At 35.5% G+C, this 18,774-nt stretch overlaps 1 protein-coding gene and 1 long non-coding RNA gene across 2 annotated transcripts in view; one reads left to right on the forward strand and one right to left on the reverse strand.

Moving 5' to 3' along the window:
• LOC148066058 (roundabout homolog 2-like) overlaps nucleotides 1-18,143 on the reverse strand; it is a 102,999-nt gene extending 84,856 nt beyond the window's left edge. Inside the window, exons 1-2 of the mRNA XM_087807891.1 lie at nucleotides 17,744-18,143; nucleotides 12,737-13,063 (exon numbers count right to left, since the gene is read on the reverse strand). Of these exons, the coding sequence (XP_087664017.1) occupies nucleotides 12,737-13,063; nucleotides 17,744-17,798 (382 nt within the window). The 5' untranslated portion in view covers nucleotides 17,799-18,143. The remainder of the gene's footprint in view (nucleotides 1-12,736; nucleotides 13,064-17,743) is intronic.
• On the forward strand, nucleotides 351-13,378 carry LOC148066059 (uncharacterized). The gene is made up of 2 exons (XR_015713332.1): nucleotides 351-382; nucleotides 13,345-13,378. It is a non-coding gene; the product is annotated as an uncharacterized LOC148066059 (long non-coding RNA).
• Nucleotides 18,144-18,774: the final 631 nt, after the last annotated feature.

The raw sequence follows: 18,774 nt of genomic DNA on the forward strand, positions 1-18,774 counted from the left end.
AAGCAATATCCCTGTGTTCTATTAAATGATATATATATATAAATATATATATATATATATATTATATATGAGAAAAGAACATGTGTTCAAATCCAAACTTTATAATTAGCTGCTTAACTGAAAAAATTAAAACAAAATACAATCATTATAATCTTATTTTAAACAAACACCCGCCTAGTAGCCTAGTATCCTTTTCAAGATTTTTCTTTTTTGCTGTGCAAGCTAAATTAGCTAAAATAAAGATTAAAAAAACATCTAAACAATTAATGATTCTCTTATTAATTCGTTTTATGAACAACATGTATAATTATGATGTGCTAGCTACTTGTGGTGGGCTGATGAAGCTTCATGAAACAGTGTCCTAAATTTTAGAGCTCAGTAGGTGGCGGCCTATGGTTAAAATAATAACAATAATAATAAAATATATATTATAGAGCATAAAGGACCTCTTAGAATGCTTTGAAAATAGGGAAAGTGCATCATGAAGTCAGCTCAGTCAGACCTTTATTTTTTCACTTGCTGTATTTAGAAAGACATAGTTAAGAGAGATTTTGATTGTACTTTTTGGTACCTAATTATATATAGTTGAGAGAAAAACAAATTAGCATATTGACAGAGAAGTAGAAGCTATTTTGTGAAATGTAATTTGCAAGGTTGTAAAAAAAACAAAACGGTTGTCCATAATTGAAACCATTTGAAAATCAAATGCAAAAAAAGGAGATTTGTAAAAGCATTCTAACTGATTATAATTATGGCATACATTGGTTTAAATTTTGAAGAACAAGTGCAGGATTGAATACACCAACATAGATTAGTTTTTCTTGTAACCCTTCATAAAACAAAAAAAGTTATCACACGTAATCGTGTTCCAACACAGCCACACAATAATCGAGTTATTATGTTTTTTTTCACACTAGCATATGCTTCTTCCAACCAACTGTAAGAAAGTGCACAAGAGCTCTTAAAGGTGTTTGCATGGTCCAGTTAACAACAGATGCTAGCCCTTAGCACACTAGAAAAAAAAACATTTCGCACAGACCTCCAAGGAGTGAGCATGGTCCAGTTAGCACCAGATGCTAGTCCCTCATCTTACTGTCATCAGCCACTTTAAAAAAAAGGTTAGCATTCATTAGTTCCCCCTGCCTCATCTGGCCATCTAAATAGTTGTCCTTTTAAAGCCTGATGTGACATTTCAGAAAGTAAACCTCATCTGGATTTATACTTCGAAGGTTTTTCGTAAACAGCAATGTCTTGTCGACCTTGGCAAACCATAAAACCTCTTTCAAACTTCTTAAAACAAACTTGTTTGATTTTGCTGTGCTGAAAACTCAGTGAACAGACATCAGAGATCAGTTTAAAGTTGCAACAATTTTAGCAAGAAATTGCAAATAGAGAACATACTCATCCAAGTTTGTCTGATTTCTCTCTGAAGCAAGGACGATTTCAGTTGCATCTTTATACTCTAAATAGCTGGAGTCATATGTATTGCAAATTTAAGTGGCCTGAACTTGATTGAAGTTCAACTCTTTTCTAGAAAAAGCACTTAAGCACATGTCTGTCCAACTCTTACGGTTAGAGGGACAGTCACTAACAATACAAAAAAAAAGTTTTTGGAAGAAACTTTTTCTGTGGAGACTAGATAAAGTCACAGAAAGGTGAAAAAGATTGTTTATGTTCCGGTTAGTACATTTGGTGAAAAATGCAATATGGGGCGTGTGAATCCCATCTGTTTTTGCGGAAATGGAGATGCAAATAAAGTCATTAAGCCAACATAATTCGATTGACTAGATTGTTGAAAGCAATTTTGTGGGTAGAAATGGTCGATTTGGGCTCAAATTTAGGTGCAGTGTTCATTTGTAATTGCATGTGATTGTTGTTGGACAGTTGTTTTTTGTGAGAAATAAACTTCATTTTTGACACAAGCTTTAAGTAGACGGCCATATGAAAAAAAGCTGAATATTTTCTCAGCCACTCGTGATTGCATCAGCATTTAATTTAAAATGGGTTTTCATAGTTTGTTTGCTGGTACACAAGTGATTTGATGGCTTAAAAAAGCATTAAAAAAAAAGCAGCAACTAATGCGAGCGAGGAAGTAATCTGGATGAAGGATGTTTATCAGACTGCAGCAGAGGAGGGTATTTTACATGTTGACATTTTAACAGGAGCTCATGTTTGTACCCAAATGTTCCTCTCGTGTTCCACGATTCATCATACAGTATGAATCGAACCCACGATATAATGACAAGATAAGCGCACAGGCTTCCTGTAAGTGTCGCATCTAATGCAAAGTCGGCGAGTCAATATACGTTTTTCATCATCATCTCCGAACGCTTCTGAACATCAACTGATCGAGTCGGTTGCGCTTAAAATGGTCGGATTATTATTTTACTTTATGTTCTTCCTCCATCCATACATGCAAGAAATGAACAATGATAACATCAGTTTTTACAGCAGAAAAAGGCAATCTAGCTCAGCACATGTTTATTCATCCATCTGAGACTATTTTTCACACTTACGTTGAACAGGAATTATTGACAAGTATGTCATATATGGATTGTGTTGCGAGAGGCTCTTTCAAAAACAACATAGCATGTAGTAATGACGAAATTTTCCCTGTGCGAAAGTGATTTATTACAATCTGTTTTTCTTAGATATTGCTGAAATACAATACTTCAATTAGGTTTAAATAAAGGTATATCAAAATAAAAATTCAATTTTATGTGTAAAGGTTAATAAAAAAAATAATTAAAAAAAAGAAATCAATATGTATCTGTACCTGTATGAAAATACTCGATACCAACATGTTATATTTTAAAGGGATGAGATAACAAACATCACATTTTCAACATTAAATGGAATACAAATTCATTGCCAGCCAAGTTGTCGGAAATTAACTAGTGATCTATTGAACTTATCGCATACGTTTACGTTTTTATTTTGATATACAATTCATTAAATCCTAATTTAGGTGTTTTATTTTAACTGGAAACACAAATAAAGTTAATCAAGATTTTTGTTTGTGTTGGTAATAACTAGCGTACTTGATTTACATATTCTATGCAAAACATTTTCCAGAGATATCCAACAAGCATCATTTTTTAAACCATATGTGTAAATGACTTTCTATGTTTTCTATCTGTGATGAAGCCACATGTGTACCAGTCGAAATATAAGGCAGAACACATGCGTGCTGGAATGACTCTATATGCAGATGATGCACTGCAGTGAAATGGACCAAATTGACCCACAAAGGCACGAGGATGTGACAACTGACCGAAACAGAAATGGATTTATGTTACAATACTCCGTCTTCCTGATCTAGAAAAGCAATGGTAAACAATTGTTTTATATCATTCTATCTTCCAATCATCTGTACATCTCGTGACAGTCCTATGTCATTTGGGTGTACCAGAAAAAAAGGTTCAAATATTGGGGATCCTCTCCAAGGTCAAAAAAAGAATAATTTAATAGCTTTTGGATAATAAAATGATCAGTTTTAGTTGGTTATGATGTGCTAATGATTGTACCATTTAGTGCATTGACCTGCTCTTCATCTGAAGGTGGGATGGAATCTGAAACCTTTCCATCACAAACCAAAAGGGCTGTAGCAATACATGAATCTCACGATACCATTAGATATGACATATTTTTATACACTTGTTTGATTTTATGAGTGATTTGAGGGTACACAGAATTGAAGTGACATCTTGTGACTGTTCCATTCTCTTTTGGTTGAATTAATAGAACTGAAAACCTAAAAAAAACCATTAGCTGGAGTCGACTGTATCCTCTTGTCCTGAGTCATCGTATGTATATTGATTTTTTTTCTTCTTTTATTCACGCTTTAATGTAATATAAACCATAAACAGCTTTGATAAAAATATTAGTAACTTGAAAGCCTAAATAAAATTAATATGTCAATCCATCCATCTCTATAAAAACATTTGATACCTACATTATTTTTGAAAGTATAAGAAAAATTTTATCCTCAATAAAATTCTTGTTGAAAAGCTAAAAAAATAAAAACAACTTCAGTGAAAGACAAATATGGTTTCATAGCCTATATATATTTAATGCACTGTTATTCCTTCAAAGATCAATTCAAACAACTTTATTCCTCGACAAACAAAGCTGAGGCGAGTGAGAACAAAATGTCAGCCTGGCTCACAGACTTGAGTTGGTATAAAAAGGCAAACATGGAAGCCGAGAGACTGGCAACAGATGGCGCAATGTGGCCAATCTATCCACACACAGTAAACATTGACAGTCTGCCTTGGAACACTCGCGACTGGCACCGAAACCAAACCTTGGATAAAAAGAGTGGCTAATAGTAAAAAATTCGCGATCACTGACTAGTTCAATCCACATGAACGATTCCAGACACAAGCCCTCATGGTGCAATGCTTTTCCTCAACAACAGTGTTGACGATGGAGACTTATTTGCAGCTAATTTCCAGAAAACCAACAGCGAAAATCCTGCCCTGGATCTATTCAAACACTTTCTAATCCACCTCCCACATGTCGCCTGCCAGTTGAAAACACAGAGGAAGGCATGGATGATTCTACCCATGAGAGGCGCTTTTGAGAAAGGACGCTATTTCATGCCTGGAGAAAGCTTCATATTATGCCAATTAGTCTAATGCTGTTTACTGCGAAGCCTACAGCTCGGGACTGCTCGGAGAAATGCCCAAAGTTGAAGAGAACACAGTGACAGTAAAGTGAAGGGTCATGAAAAAAAAAAAAAAAATCATTCCGAAGACAAGCAGAGGAGGAAAAATATTAAGTGGAATTTTATGGTCTAGACTAACGGGCTCTGCTACACAACTAATGTTTTGATCACTGACTCCTTTTTATTACTTTGATAAGTGTAAGGATTCGTTAAGTAACAGCTATTTGTAAAGAGCCTTTCTAGATCAAGGTCACAAAGTGCTTGAACAATCGAAAGCAATTAAGCACAGTTAAAAATGCATATAAATGTAAAAACTCTTGGCCAAGACAACATAGAGACAAACACAGAAGCCCAGAAAATTAGGAAAAGGCATGCACTAATAAAAAGTTCTTAAGATGCTTCTTGAAGGAGTCAGTTTTAAGGATCGGGAAATGTGAGTTCTCCTACTAGAGCAGAATTCTTGCTGCATATATGCAATAGTCTAAACAAGAAGACAAAAACACATAGTATATACACATAGTATATACACATAGTATATAGCGCTTGTCTATCCTATTTTAGCAACCAAAGCGCTTTATACGAAGCTAACATTCACACGCTGATGGGAGTAGACCGCGACGCAGCACACCAGCTCATCCATCAGAAGGACACAACACCACAATCTTATCCGGACCCAGGATCAAACCTCTGCTGCCATACTCCTACCTGTTTTCTGTCACTAATTGCTCCCTCACTCTTTTCTCCATCCATCTGTCTCCCCCTCCCCCCATCCACCCTCCCAGTCGGTCACAGCAGGAGGCTGTCAACACTGAGTCTGGTTCTACTTGAGGTTTCTGCCTTCTAAAAGGAAGTTTTTTTCTTCGCCATGCATTTTCTCAGTCTACAAGCTAACCACTCTACCATCTTAGCTCTTATGAATTGATAATAAATTGTAGCATATTAGCTATATACCTAGCTTTTTACATAGAATAAAGATTAAAAGTAAAACAAAATGTTAAGTTTTCTGGCTGTCATGGTCCTAAAAGGCAGGGCTCCCCGCAGATTAGTTAGAATGCATTGACAGAAAAAATGTGCATGAAAAAAGTAACTCTATTTAATAATCATCTTTAGTTATCAAAAGTCACATCCTTATGTTATTATCTATTTAAATAAAAATTGAATCATCTTACAGACAGAAAAATTCAATACAACATAATTTTTTTCTGCCTCCCAGTGAAAAACGCAACACAGACGGGAGTTGGATGTTGTTTTTATTTCGAATAAGTCATTAACAAAGGTCAACCACCACTTTTTAATATCATTAATGTTATGTTGTGTGATTTAATTGATTAATTGAGCAACAATGTTGAACTTTAAAGTTTAAACTTAAAGTAAAGCTGAACAACAGGGTTAATTTTTCCTCATTATGTTAATATTTTAAATACATTTTCATCCAATTTAATCCCTCATTAACATCATTTCCACAGAGCCACGACTCGCACCACAATTTTGTCCAACCCTATGTCCGCTTTTTTTCTTTTCCTGCTTTTAACAAGAAGCTATAATTGATGATCGTCTGGCTGAGTGACTTTACTTCTAATTCACTTAGCGGAGTCAAACGGAGGCGCGTAGATGGGTCTGGAGTTTTTTCCCTCTAATGAACACCCTTGCGGCCGCTGCCCCTCCGCCCACGCGACACCCATCAACACGTCACAGTAAATGTCTCTCCGTCCTTTAGTAGTTTGAGGGACCTGTTCTAATTCCATCAACAGCCACTCACGGTGAAGATTAGTGCCAGTCGACGGGTGGCCCCGGAGGTCAATCAGGAGTTTGTCATTGTTGCCGGGAGGGTGGGCCTCAGCTGTGGCTTTGGAACGAGCTCGCTGCGGATGTGACATCCAGGATCAGAGATTATATTAAATAAATACGTAACTGTATGTAATAAACAGCTTGACCTTGTGTAGCAGACGATATCCAGACCATCAAGGGTGAAATGCAAAAGCTGCTTGTATGGTCAAATGATGGTGATGATTTTTTTTTTTTATTTAACTATAATTATTATTTATATATGTTAATGTTATATATTTAGGTATTTCTTTAATTATTATTTTCATTCATAGTTTTTAATGTGCACTGTATGTCTAAATATATTGTATTTGTATTTTTTTTAATTTTTTTATTTTAATAGACATAGTACATATATTAGAAATGTAAAATACAATAAACTAACTAATGTATTTGTATATTTTATTGTTATTTTTTAAAATAATTATTTATATTTATTATTTTTAATATTTGTACTGTACTTCTAAATTTATTGTATTTGTATGTTGTTTTATTTATTTATTTAAATCATTTGTTGTATTTTAAATTTTTAATATGTGTATTGTGTCTAAATATAATGTATTTGTATGTATTTTTAAACAATTTATTCAAATTATTAGTTATATTTATTATTTAGAGTGTATGTCTAAATATATATATATTTTTATATCATTTGTTAAAATTACTATTTTTATTTATGATTTTAATATGAGTACTGTATGTTTAAATATAATGTATTATTTAAAAAGAACATTTTTATTTATTTTATCTAACATGGGTACTGTATGTCTAAATAAAATGTATATGTTTGGTAAATTATTGTTTTGTGACAATTTAAATTTCCCAAATGTGCAGAGAATAAATGCATGTATTATCTTATGTTTTACTTCTAATAATTTTACTACTGTGTGTAATCTGTAAGCACTGAAATTAACGATGCGATTGAACAGATTGAATTCACTGATTCACTTGATTGAATTGAAGGTGTGGGTTTTAGGGGGGAGGGAAACTAGATCAGGTCATGGGAAAGGGAGGAAAAAGGGGGCGGAAGACCCCATGACAATTTTAACATGTCTAATTTTGATGAAATTTTAACAATATTTATATTGTTATGGGAAAAGTTTCCAGAATGCGTGTTCCTTTCATCATTGGGAGCTAAAAAGAGGACAGAAGACCCCCATGAAATTCATAGCATATTTTATACATGGTAAATAAAAAATATTTTTCAAATTTCAGATATTTTTGGCGATTGCAGGACCCATAATCCACCTGAAACTTTTCTCTTCTCTCCTCCGCCTTTCCAGAATTTAAGCTCTTTTCATCAATTTCAAGGGGGCGGAAATGGGGGGGATGGAGACCCCCATGAAAATTCTAATAGGTCAACATTTAAAGAAGTTCATACCATATTTTATAAATATTAAATAAGGATCTTTTTTTTTGCCCTATTTTATGATTGTAGGACCCACAATTCACTTGAACTCATTCCATATCTACCCCCCTCCATTTTCACATTGTTCTTTAAGTTATTCTAATTTGTTTTATTTTCTTAAGACACTAAAGTAAATCTTTAAACCAAATAACCCAGGCAACACCATGTATTTAAGCTAGCAAGCTATAAAAATATTTATATAATTTAGCTAAATACTTATTTAATCATGACAGAAATAACATTATATAATAACTGTAACAATATAGTAATAAGTATAAAGAAGCATTTGCAAACTATTTAATGAAACACCTAGCAGGTAAAACAAGCTAAAGAACCCATTGTTTTAAGAATGCACTCTACGACCCACTAACATAATTCCATTTATTAGTAAAAACAAGTTCAAATTGCATCAGCATTTTACCAATAAGTTAATTACGTCTTGTTGCCACGGGGAAATGAGTACAACAACGAAACCCATTTTTCCATATTTCAGGCATAACTATGGCATTAAAAAGCTCAAGTGTTTGGCCTCCAGTGGAATAAATAGCGTCCTTTCATATTTCAGCCCCGACACAAGCTCATAAAATGCATGAGGAAACACCAAAATTGAGCTTGTACAGCACAAATGCACCCAGGGGAGCAGCGCCGCTACCCCCCCAACCCCAGCCCCCGCCTCTCTAGTTAGCTGCATTTTCTGAGCCACTGGTCGAGGTACAATGCGAGAGCCCATTATAAAATTTGAGATATGTGCGGAATGTACAAAAGACAGGGTTTTACGCTGGCCTCAGCATTATGAGCATAAGCTTTCTCCGGAGAAGACATTCAGCTATAAATCCAAAACCCTCAGGAACACTGAAAAAAAAGAAAAGAATATCGTCTGTACCTGTACGTCAGTTCGCTTGTTAAAACACGGAGTAATTCACATTTTTAAGAGACTCTGTAGAAGAGTGAGTCAAGTGCTCGGAAAAGTGTGGATGTCGTTACAATGGCACCGGAAGTAAGCACATGGGGATGGTTTAATAGCAGCTGAATCGTCGAGCTTACGCACTCATTATATCGCCATCCGAAAGGAGGCGCAAAGACGAGGCAATTAAAAAAAATCCACCGTGGCCACTTGAAATTTAATATACACCGAGTGGGAGCTCTCGCACCTGAATTCAGTTTTTATAGTTTGTGTAAGCCGCCGAGATGGCTTGGAAATTTAAGAGGGTGTTCAGTTCCAGCAGACTTTAGAGCAGTCGTGCGGGGAGAGATGATGTTTATCCTGAGAGATGGAAGTCATTTGTTCATATGTTTAATTGCCGATTTGGTTCCGATCTGCAACTCCTTAATATGAATGGAAAGACAAGTGATAGGTTATGAAAAATTCACCCGTTATTTTATTTAAGAATTGTTTGTTTTTTTAACTAGTGATGTGCTGGTGAATCTTCATGAAGCAGTGCTATGTCTTTAAGAGGTCAGTAGGTGGCGCCATCAGTTTAAAAATTATGTGATGTTTCATTAGAACGTTTTTTCAAAACTAAGGAAAATTGTGCAAATACCGCCATCTAGTGGGCTCTGAAAATAATAACACTGCTTCATGAAGCTTCATCAGACCATCGTGACTTAAAACAATAACAATTAGTTGTAATTTTAATATGCAAGTAATACAAAAAAATTGTATTTCTAGGTAATACTTTCACTTCTACCAGATAAAAAAAAGAAAAGTTTAGTGTTTGTAGCGGCTACCTTGATGGTTGGTTCTGTTTTTCTATTGCTTATTTTGTGTTTTATCTTATTTATTCTTTTGTTCTGTACCGACACCACAAAAAAAGGGTTTACAACACTGGCAATAAAAGTTTCTGATACTGAGTGTACCGGTAATTGTGTTTACATTTTTCAGCGACTTTAGAATCTTACCTGGTCATTTAAGACGAATTGTAAAATGTAAAATAAAGCAAATGCATACTCCATAAGCAAATAAAACAATATCTTATGTTCAAAGAATTAACCTTATTTTTTTAATAAAAAGCATTATTAACAATGGGATTTCCCAACCTGTCTTGCACTTTTGAATGGTTTAGTGTCACGTACTGACCTTCCACTAAAAATGGCCTGATTGGAAAAAAAAAACAAAAAACGTTAAGTTCATGAAGAAAACACATAACTATAATGTTGACTCAGCAGGTGCCTAGGCTGGTATCTGTACAACAATATAGTCGTTTATAGAGTTTTTTTGTATTTTGTTTATGGTTTTATATGTTTAAGATTCCTTATTCTATTCTATTATTGCTTTCTTTTGTGTTTTTTAAGTGCATTATAAATACAATATAATGGTATGGTAAATGTATACCATGTTTAATACATATTAAATGAAGAAGATTTTCATAATATCAGCTCCTTTTGGCAACTTTAAGATCCATTATCTGCCTGAATTGACTTACTTCCTTCCTTCCTCTCTCTCCTAAAGTGTTGCCCAATATTTAAATCTCGCTTATTTTCGACTAAGGTTTTTTTTAGTGCTACAGGCAAAAAAGTTTGTCCATTTGACTGTTGGAACATCTCCCACTTTTATTCGTCTTCATCTCTGTCCAAGAAGACTCACTTAAAAACATCCAAATACCTCCATAAGTAAGTTAGTATTAATTTGTAAAGCAAATTTAAAATGGATTACTTAAAGAAATTGGCAGCCAATGCAGAGTTTTAAGTAGCGGGAAAATATGAGTTCTCCTACTAGAGCAGGTCAGAATTCTAGCTGCAAAGTTTTGTATTAACTGCAGGCAAGACAGTTCCTTCTTGTTTAGATTAAATTAAAATAAACTATTACAATAGTCCAGGCGAGAAGACACAAATGCATGAATTATAAACTCTACATTGTGTTGTGACACCATTTTCCTGTGCTGCCATCTTGTATCGAAGCCTTAACATTAGAAAACGTTCCAAAAAAAAATCGAATAAGTCTATATTTTAGGCTTGTTTGTAGCAGAAGCTAAAAAACTAAAATGCTAAACAGACAGGAAACACAAAAACCAGTAAACTTGCACAAGCTCAGAGTGCACAACGTAGATACTGAGACCTCTTGCGATATCTAGGACGAAGAAAAGTGGACCTAGATTTTTTTCCCGTAACTCCAAAATCCCAACCCTTAGTCAAGATAAGGGTGAGTAGAAAATGAGTGTGAATTTTGGGTGAGCTTAACCTTCAGGTTTTTTGGGTTTGTGTCTTTTATGTTTTTAATTTCTATTATTTCTTACCTTAAACCATAACCAATTATCTGCCTATTCCTGGGTATTTCAGATAGTAGGCAATAGAGAAACAATATGAATTGGCTACGGAATAATCATGGAAACAATAACATTATTTAGTTACCGTACCAGTCGATACAGTTGTTTCAGATTGTTCTACTGTTATAAAGCAACAATCGCACATCTTGTATCATGGTCAGTGATTGTAACATGACTCTGTCGAAACACTAACATATGACGACGCAAGTAAAAAGATACTGCTTGTGTTCAACATATCTGTGACTGAGAAACAGCAAAGACATGGAGTGGGTGTTTGTAAGTGCAAACATCTATATCAATGTGCGTTGCTAAGAGCGCGTGTGCATCTTGTTCATGGCAAGAAATCAGCTCAGTTTAGCACATAATGGAAATGCGAATAGCCTCGAGCAACTCTCCCACACAGACGAGAGAGAGCGGTGGCTGGGAACTGGCTGCGTCTTCTCAAAAAAAAAAAAAAAGAGAGTTAGGTGGGTTAAAATGCTGCCTCTCGGCTCCCCGGAGCCACTCACAGCTTCGCTCCATACATTACTCAAACAGGTCATCCAAACAGGTCTCGCGAGCAGTCGGGGAATAAAAAAACCCACTCATGACATGGACTTACTTTCGCACACACCGTCGGTTGCTCAGTGAAAAGGTGTTGGTGCTCGTATTATGACAGATGACATACGTGGCGCCGTTGACAGTACAACCAGTACAATGTTCTTCGTAATGCAAGCCACTCTATCCGAATGCAAGTTTAATACGATCTCACTGTGGATCTTATCACATTGTTTACTTCGGCCAACGGACTTTAAATGTGAATCTCTAAACTGTAGTTTTACAGCATTAAAATCCGATATTGAGTTTGAAAAACAACTGTTGTTATTTTCAGTTGGTTTCAAATTCAGTGTAAGATTCCATGTGTACAAACATTTATTGTAAACAATTCAATTAAAAAATTCAATCTAATAAAAATTACAATGTTAATAACCAAGCGTGATGGTGAAAAAACTGAATTTCATCTTTTCTTTTTTTTTTTAACTATTTAATGTTTTTATTTAATTATTACATTACATTTCATTACAATGCAATTTTATACTGACATTTTCATTTAATTTACTTTTAAATTACATTTTTTTACACTAAATATATTTTCACATTACATTTGTATATTGCATTTTTTGATACAATTTTTTTTTTACATTTAGTTTTCACATTTTTTACACTAAATATTTATTTAATTTAATATATTTTACCTTTTTTATTTTATTTTTTTTACACTGAATTGTTTTTTTATTTCAACACATTCTACATTGAATCTTTGTCTAACATTTTTTTTTTTACATTAAACCTATTTATAAAATATGTTATTTTATAAACTGGATTTATTCATACATTGAAAAGAAAATGACTGCCAAAAAAGTAGAGTACCATAAAATGCAAAGGTTAATTTTGATGCTTTAAAAATGTAGTGTTGGAAAGTCAGATTTAAAGTCCGATGGCACGCGTTTACTTCCACAGATTAACATGTCCAGTGTCGTGCAACCTTTTACTGTCATCCCGGAACAGTCTTGATATAGAAAGAAAACTTACATGCGACTTCAAGAGATGCGTTTCGACTCCTCGCTTCTCCCAGATAGTTGCGAGCTACGCACACGTAGCTGCCGTCGTCGGGCTTGCTTCGGCGCCCGTGGAGGATGCGTAGGAAGAAGAGCGAGCCACTGGGCAGCAGCATACGATTGGATCGGGGGTTATCGCGGTCCGTCTCCACGCGCTCCCCGTCTTTGTACCACTCCACCGTGGGGGTGGGCCGGCCTTCTGCCTTGCAGTTGAGGGTGGCTGGTTCCCCCTTGGACACGATGAGGTCAGAGGGGTGCTCAACGATACGTGGAGGCGAGTCCTCCTGGCGAATACGAGACCCTGGAGGGCAGAAAGATATAGATTAACTATAATTACATTAAATCAGTACATAAATATATGATCAGAAAAAATAACTGTTGTAATACATAAGGGGGTGTTAAGTGAACTTGTAATTCTTATCATTGATCAGATTTAAACCTGCACTTTCATCACTTTTTTGGCTTTTTTTTATGTAGCCACTAGTCTGATGATTATATTTAGGGAAATTGTTAGTTAGGTGGTGGTAGTGATGTGTTGGTGAAGCTTTATGATACAATGTCATGTTGTTTAGAGGTCAGTAGGTGGCGCCATCAGTTTAAAAATGATGTGTTTCATTAGAACCGTTGCTCAAAACAAAGGAAAAAAGTGCAGAGACCGCCATCTGGTGGACTCTGACAATAATGACACTGCTTCATGAAGCTTCATCAGACAATCAGTAGTTAGTGGTTAAGGTGCTAAGATTCATAAAAAAAGATGACTCAGGACGTGGACTGACTGTGTGGGTGATCCTAATGAGTCAATGAAGCTTCACAAAACTATCTTTATTTTCCAAGCCCGCTAGATGGCACTCTCTGCTCTATAATATTTTGTTTTAAACCCTTCATCGTAGTGATAGGTTGGTGAGGCCTTGTGAAACAACTGTGTAATTAAGACACTGTATCATACAGAGTCTTCATTTTTAAAGGCCACTAAATGGCACTCACTGCTTTATAATTTCCGGCTCTAATCTACTCATTCCAGGAAATCTGGCATGATTTGCAAACTTGGTTTCAACTCTGAAGGTTCTCGAAACAGTGTCATTATTTTCTGAGTCCACTAGATGGCTATCGCTGCACTACAATAGTTTGTTTTGAACAACGGTTCTAATGAAACATCACAACATTCTTAAACTAATGGCGCCACCTACCGACCTCTGAACAACATGACATGGCTTCATAAAGCTTCATCAGCACATCACTTCTATTGGCCTTTTATCAACACGTACATTTTGAGTTATGTTTTTTTAAATGTATATAATTGTGTAGGGTGCAATGTTTTTTTCAGCATTTTAATATATGTTTTAATGGTATTTTTAAATGTGTTTTGCTTTTGATTGTTAAAGCGCTTTGTGACCCTGGTCTAGAAAGGCGCTTTACTAATAACTATTACTTACTTACTATAGAAAATGGTGGAAAATATGGCCCATCAAGTCATTTTTTGTGGCCAATTGGATGGTTGGCTCAAAATCAAGGTTGATCAACGTTCATGTGGTTTATTTTTAGTCTCAAGATCAAGGGTGTCAAACTCGTATTCTTCCAAAGTGGCAAAAATATTTCAAATATTTTGAGTCGCTGTCCAAAATATATTTTCCTGGCTGTGACAGGAAGTGCAAGTCTGATTCCAGACTTTTTGGAGGCTTAATCTTATATATATATATATGTGTATATATCTGTACAATTGTTGGAATCTATTAACCATCTTCCTTATCTCATCTTCAACAGCTTTATATCCATAGTTAAACAAACCAACATGAATAATAATCCATTTTCATTTGAGCTCACCATCACATCAAGTGGTGAATCTTTTTTTTTTTACGAATCTTCCGTACACAATTAATGAGAGTTATGAAGGATTTTATTACGATAAATTCATCAGGATTTGTCCTCTTTCAAGGTAAAGAATGAATTGGTAATAAATGATTCCTGGAGTTCAAGATAAATTTGTTTATACACATCAATTATGCCCTTATATCTGGTGTCTTCTTCTAATGGTGATTGTCTTTCTCTACATCTTTTTTTTTTTTGAAAAACATCCCTCCTCAAAAGTTCAAATTCCTCAAAAGCATCATCTTAACTCAACTTAGTTCCTGTGTGAAACATTTTAATGGATAGATCAATTGCTGCTACTCTTATTTGTTAGCTTTATTAGCAAGTGAGAGTTTAAATTCCATGTCAATTTGCCAATGATTCCACTCAAAAACTCCTGTTTCAGAGTTATTATTGTTTGTTAGGTACAGCAAATGATACATGAGATCTAGTCTAGAACAAGATTAAAGATTAACATAAATAAAAATGCAGTTGTGTTTGTTGCTACTCATGTTTACATTTATAGCTGTGGATTCCAACTCCTGGGTTCATGCTCACTTAAACTTAAACCCACCCCATCTAAATAAGAGAAATGCATCAATATAGAGTTTCTATTGAGTAGCCTTGGTAATCAAATAAGAAAGAAAACAGGACTGCAGCGTGTAATTTGGTTTCGGTTTCCTGATTGGAAAGTTAATCAGCGTCAGCGTCTTATTGGCTCCTCTACACTCAGGCTGGAATATTTATTCTCATGTGCAGTCATTACATCTCATTAGCTATTTCAATAACAGGTCCCATCGAACACTGACACGCACAAATGTGTGTTAGAGAGTGTAGAACACGATGTATTGACGCTTGTTTACGATCGGAGTCAGTCATGGTTTGAGATTCATTGATGGGGGAAATGGTCTAGATTTCTTTTCTTTTTTTCCTTTGGAATCTCCTTCATACCTCGATCTCGGCCAATTACAACGAGACAGTACGTTATTTTGTGAATCGTTTACATCCCTAAAGACGGTGAGCATCCATTTTTAGTGGCCTGTTCAATGATTGAAAGATGCAGCTTCCTCATACTTATGTCAATATCGTTTGTCCAGAAGCAATATATTTATGTCCAGAAGCATATAAGTGCAAAATAAAAGGGGAAGAAGTAGCTAAAAACAAAACATTTGGCATTTAAATACCAAAAGCTTTTGGTGAAGAAACAATTTTTAATTTAGCTAAAATAAATGTTACATTTTAAGTGAGATTGTTTAGTGTAAAAATGTAAATAACTTGATGATAAACCTTCTAAAAGCTATCATTATTTCTCCCAAAAATAAATGAAAATATAGTATATTTGCTTTCCATATGCCATATTAGAGACTAATGAGGAGACTGTGATGTTTGCCAGTGAAGAAAACTGAATTTCAATTATGTTACTGGTGGGTGGACCAGTGGGTTCAGTAGTTGGTGCTGTCAAAAAAGATCAACTAGGAGCAGCAGGATTCTGTCATTTTACAGCAGTATGATTGACAGTCCTCCAATCCAGGGGGGTTTTTGCCTGCTCTATGTCTTCTCCACGAACCCATGAACCCATTATGAATAAGTCAAAATTGAGGGAGAAGCTTCTGTTCTGTCAGCAGGAAAAGACAAAAGAATCAGCTGAATCAGCTTCTAAAGAAATTGTGGTAAAGTATATTTGTAGGATTATAATATTTATTTTAGGGATTTAATTAAAGAACACAGGCAAATGCAACTGAAGGGCCTTATCTCTATCGCTAGGAGTTTGATAATTGGAGCTATTATGGTGAGAAAATTATAGATAATTAAGTCAGAATTATATCAGATAATAGAATGTGTGTTTCTTTTTAGATATTAGAATTGAATATATTAACCTACAGAATATGAAGTAGCCTGGCATACTGCAAAATAAAATAAAGAAACATGAAGTTGCTAAAAGTGTTTTTAAACGTTAAAAAGTGTAAGAATAATGTGTACTTAGTATGAGTTGCAAGTTATTTCAAATATATATATATTTTTGTTTGGGCTAATTTTATAAAGTCCTCTTCTAAAAATCTGATTTAATTAATGTTCTGAATGTATTCATTTTAAAATGATAAAAGCATTTACAAGCAACGATATATATGTGCATTGAAATAGTCTGATCAATACTAAATATAGACCCATAGCTGTGGGAACAAAAGATCTATAGTATCTCTACCCAGTCCCTGGGCTCACCAGTGAGGAAGTCAATTGCGAACTCAGTGAAGTCTCTTGAAAGCATCATGACTTCCAACAACCCTCAACGTTGATAGGCAGTGCTCCAAGAATCACTGGTTGGCCAGCTGGCAGCGAAACCAAATGTTGGTGTGTTTTGGAGGGATGAGGAAGTGGATTACTAGTCAGTTCCTGTTGTAAGGTATGTGAGCCCATGCTGTTATAGACACCAGTGGGCAGAAAAAAAACAAAAAAACGATTTCCTACTACTTTCTTAGACATATTTCTGAAATATAATCTTTAAATCTTCTTTATTATAAGGATATGTAACGGTTATAAAATGACTCTGTCCATGGTTCTGAAACGTAAACCACGTTTATATAACTATAAATTAGATTTGTGCGTGTGTATATATATATATATAAAAACACCAAAATATATCTGCTTTGTCTGTATTTTCTCGACACACTACACAGAGACACACGCACGTACGTCACCATCACGATCATGTATTTCTATACGAGTCGCCCGCGGACACAAATCACTCCGGAGAAGCTAAGCCTATATGAGTAAGCATCGTTTCCACAACACATTAGGCATTTCCACTTGGACATGAGGCTCCATCATCTGCTTGAGCAACCTGAGCAATAGGTCGTACTGACTCTGATCCCTTGAGTCAACAGCAGAAGTGAGAAATAAAGTTGATTTACCCAACATATTCCTAGTGGTTTGAGTCATATAAGATTTATCTTTCTGCACATTTTTTTTTTTTTTAATATGTTTGAGCACGAACAAGTGCAAACCATAAATGTCTCGTTAATGCACTTCAACAAACAAAATAAAAACCGACATGTGGAATTGTGTACTTTTTAAAGCTTAATACACAGCATGGTATCATCCAGTCGTTGCTTTTCGAGAGTATTATTCATGCACTTACCGAAGGTTTTGGTATACATAAGTCCACAGAGGAATAAATATTGTAGAGGACCCATCCTGGCATATTGGCCCCTCTCAGCTACCAGATGCTTGAATTCCTCCTCGAGTGTCCAAAAAACACGATCAAAACGACTCAAACAATCCAGGTACTTTCAGGCGCAAAGACGCATCTAGAAAGGTGGTAGTTGTTCCATTCTTTCCCTCTCTTCTCCAAGAGCGCGCCGCTGGTTCCTCGCAAACACCCGTAGATATTCTGCAGTCTACCTACTCGCGAAAAGCACCGACGCCCGAGCTGCTCCGGCGACTGACGGCTTCCCGGTGCGACCGCATTCCTCCTCCTCCTCCTCCAAGCCGAGTCCCAGCGCGGGGATGCGCGTCCATTCCAGCGCGGGACAAGTGGAAGGGGCGGCGGGTTGGATGGAGCTGAGATCCGAGCCAGAGGTGAGGAGCTTGAACGGTGCGCTCCACAGCCCCGCCTCTACGGGAGGAACACACACACACACACACACACACATACACACACACACGAGTACACACAGTAGCGAGTGGCATAAAGGATTCACATTTGATCAATTTGTTTACGTTTATTATTATTTTTAAATCACGCATTAAAACCTGTATATTAATTCGTTAATAATTTAACTTTAAACAGTTTAACAAAGCAAATAAACGGATGGGGAGAAGCAGAATGGAATCCGTATTTAGAGCAAGGGTCTCCATTTATTATCCATTTTTTTATGAGTCCAACGTCAGATGGTTAAAAGGGAAACTAATGTTATTATTCGAGTCTCTTAAATTGATCTTGGGCCTCTATTGTACTCATCAGTATGTGTCTGTTCGTACAAAACTCTATTTTCATCTAACTATTTACATTAGAAAATGATCTTAAGCCCCTCCCACTGAAAACACTTATACTGGAGGTAAAATATTGTTTACCATAACCACTCCCACTCTGCTGTGATTGGTCAAGCATCATAGTTTGTCACAGCGCATCATTAATCCAGGAAGTTTCCACCTCCAAGGTACTTTTTG

This window comes from Callionymus lyra, chromosome 14, assembly GCF_982586985.1.
Source record: "Callionymus lyra chromosome 14, fCalLyr1.hap1.1, whole genome shotgun sequence".
NCBI classification, from domain to species: domain Eukaryota; kingdom Metazoa; phylum Chordata; class Actinopteri; order Syngnathiformes; family Callionymidae; genus Callionymus; species Callionymus lyra.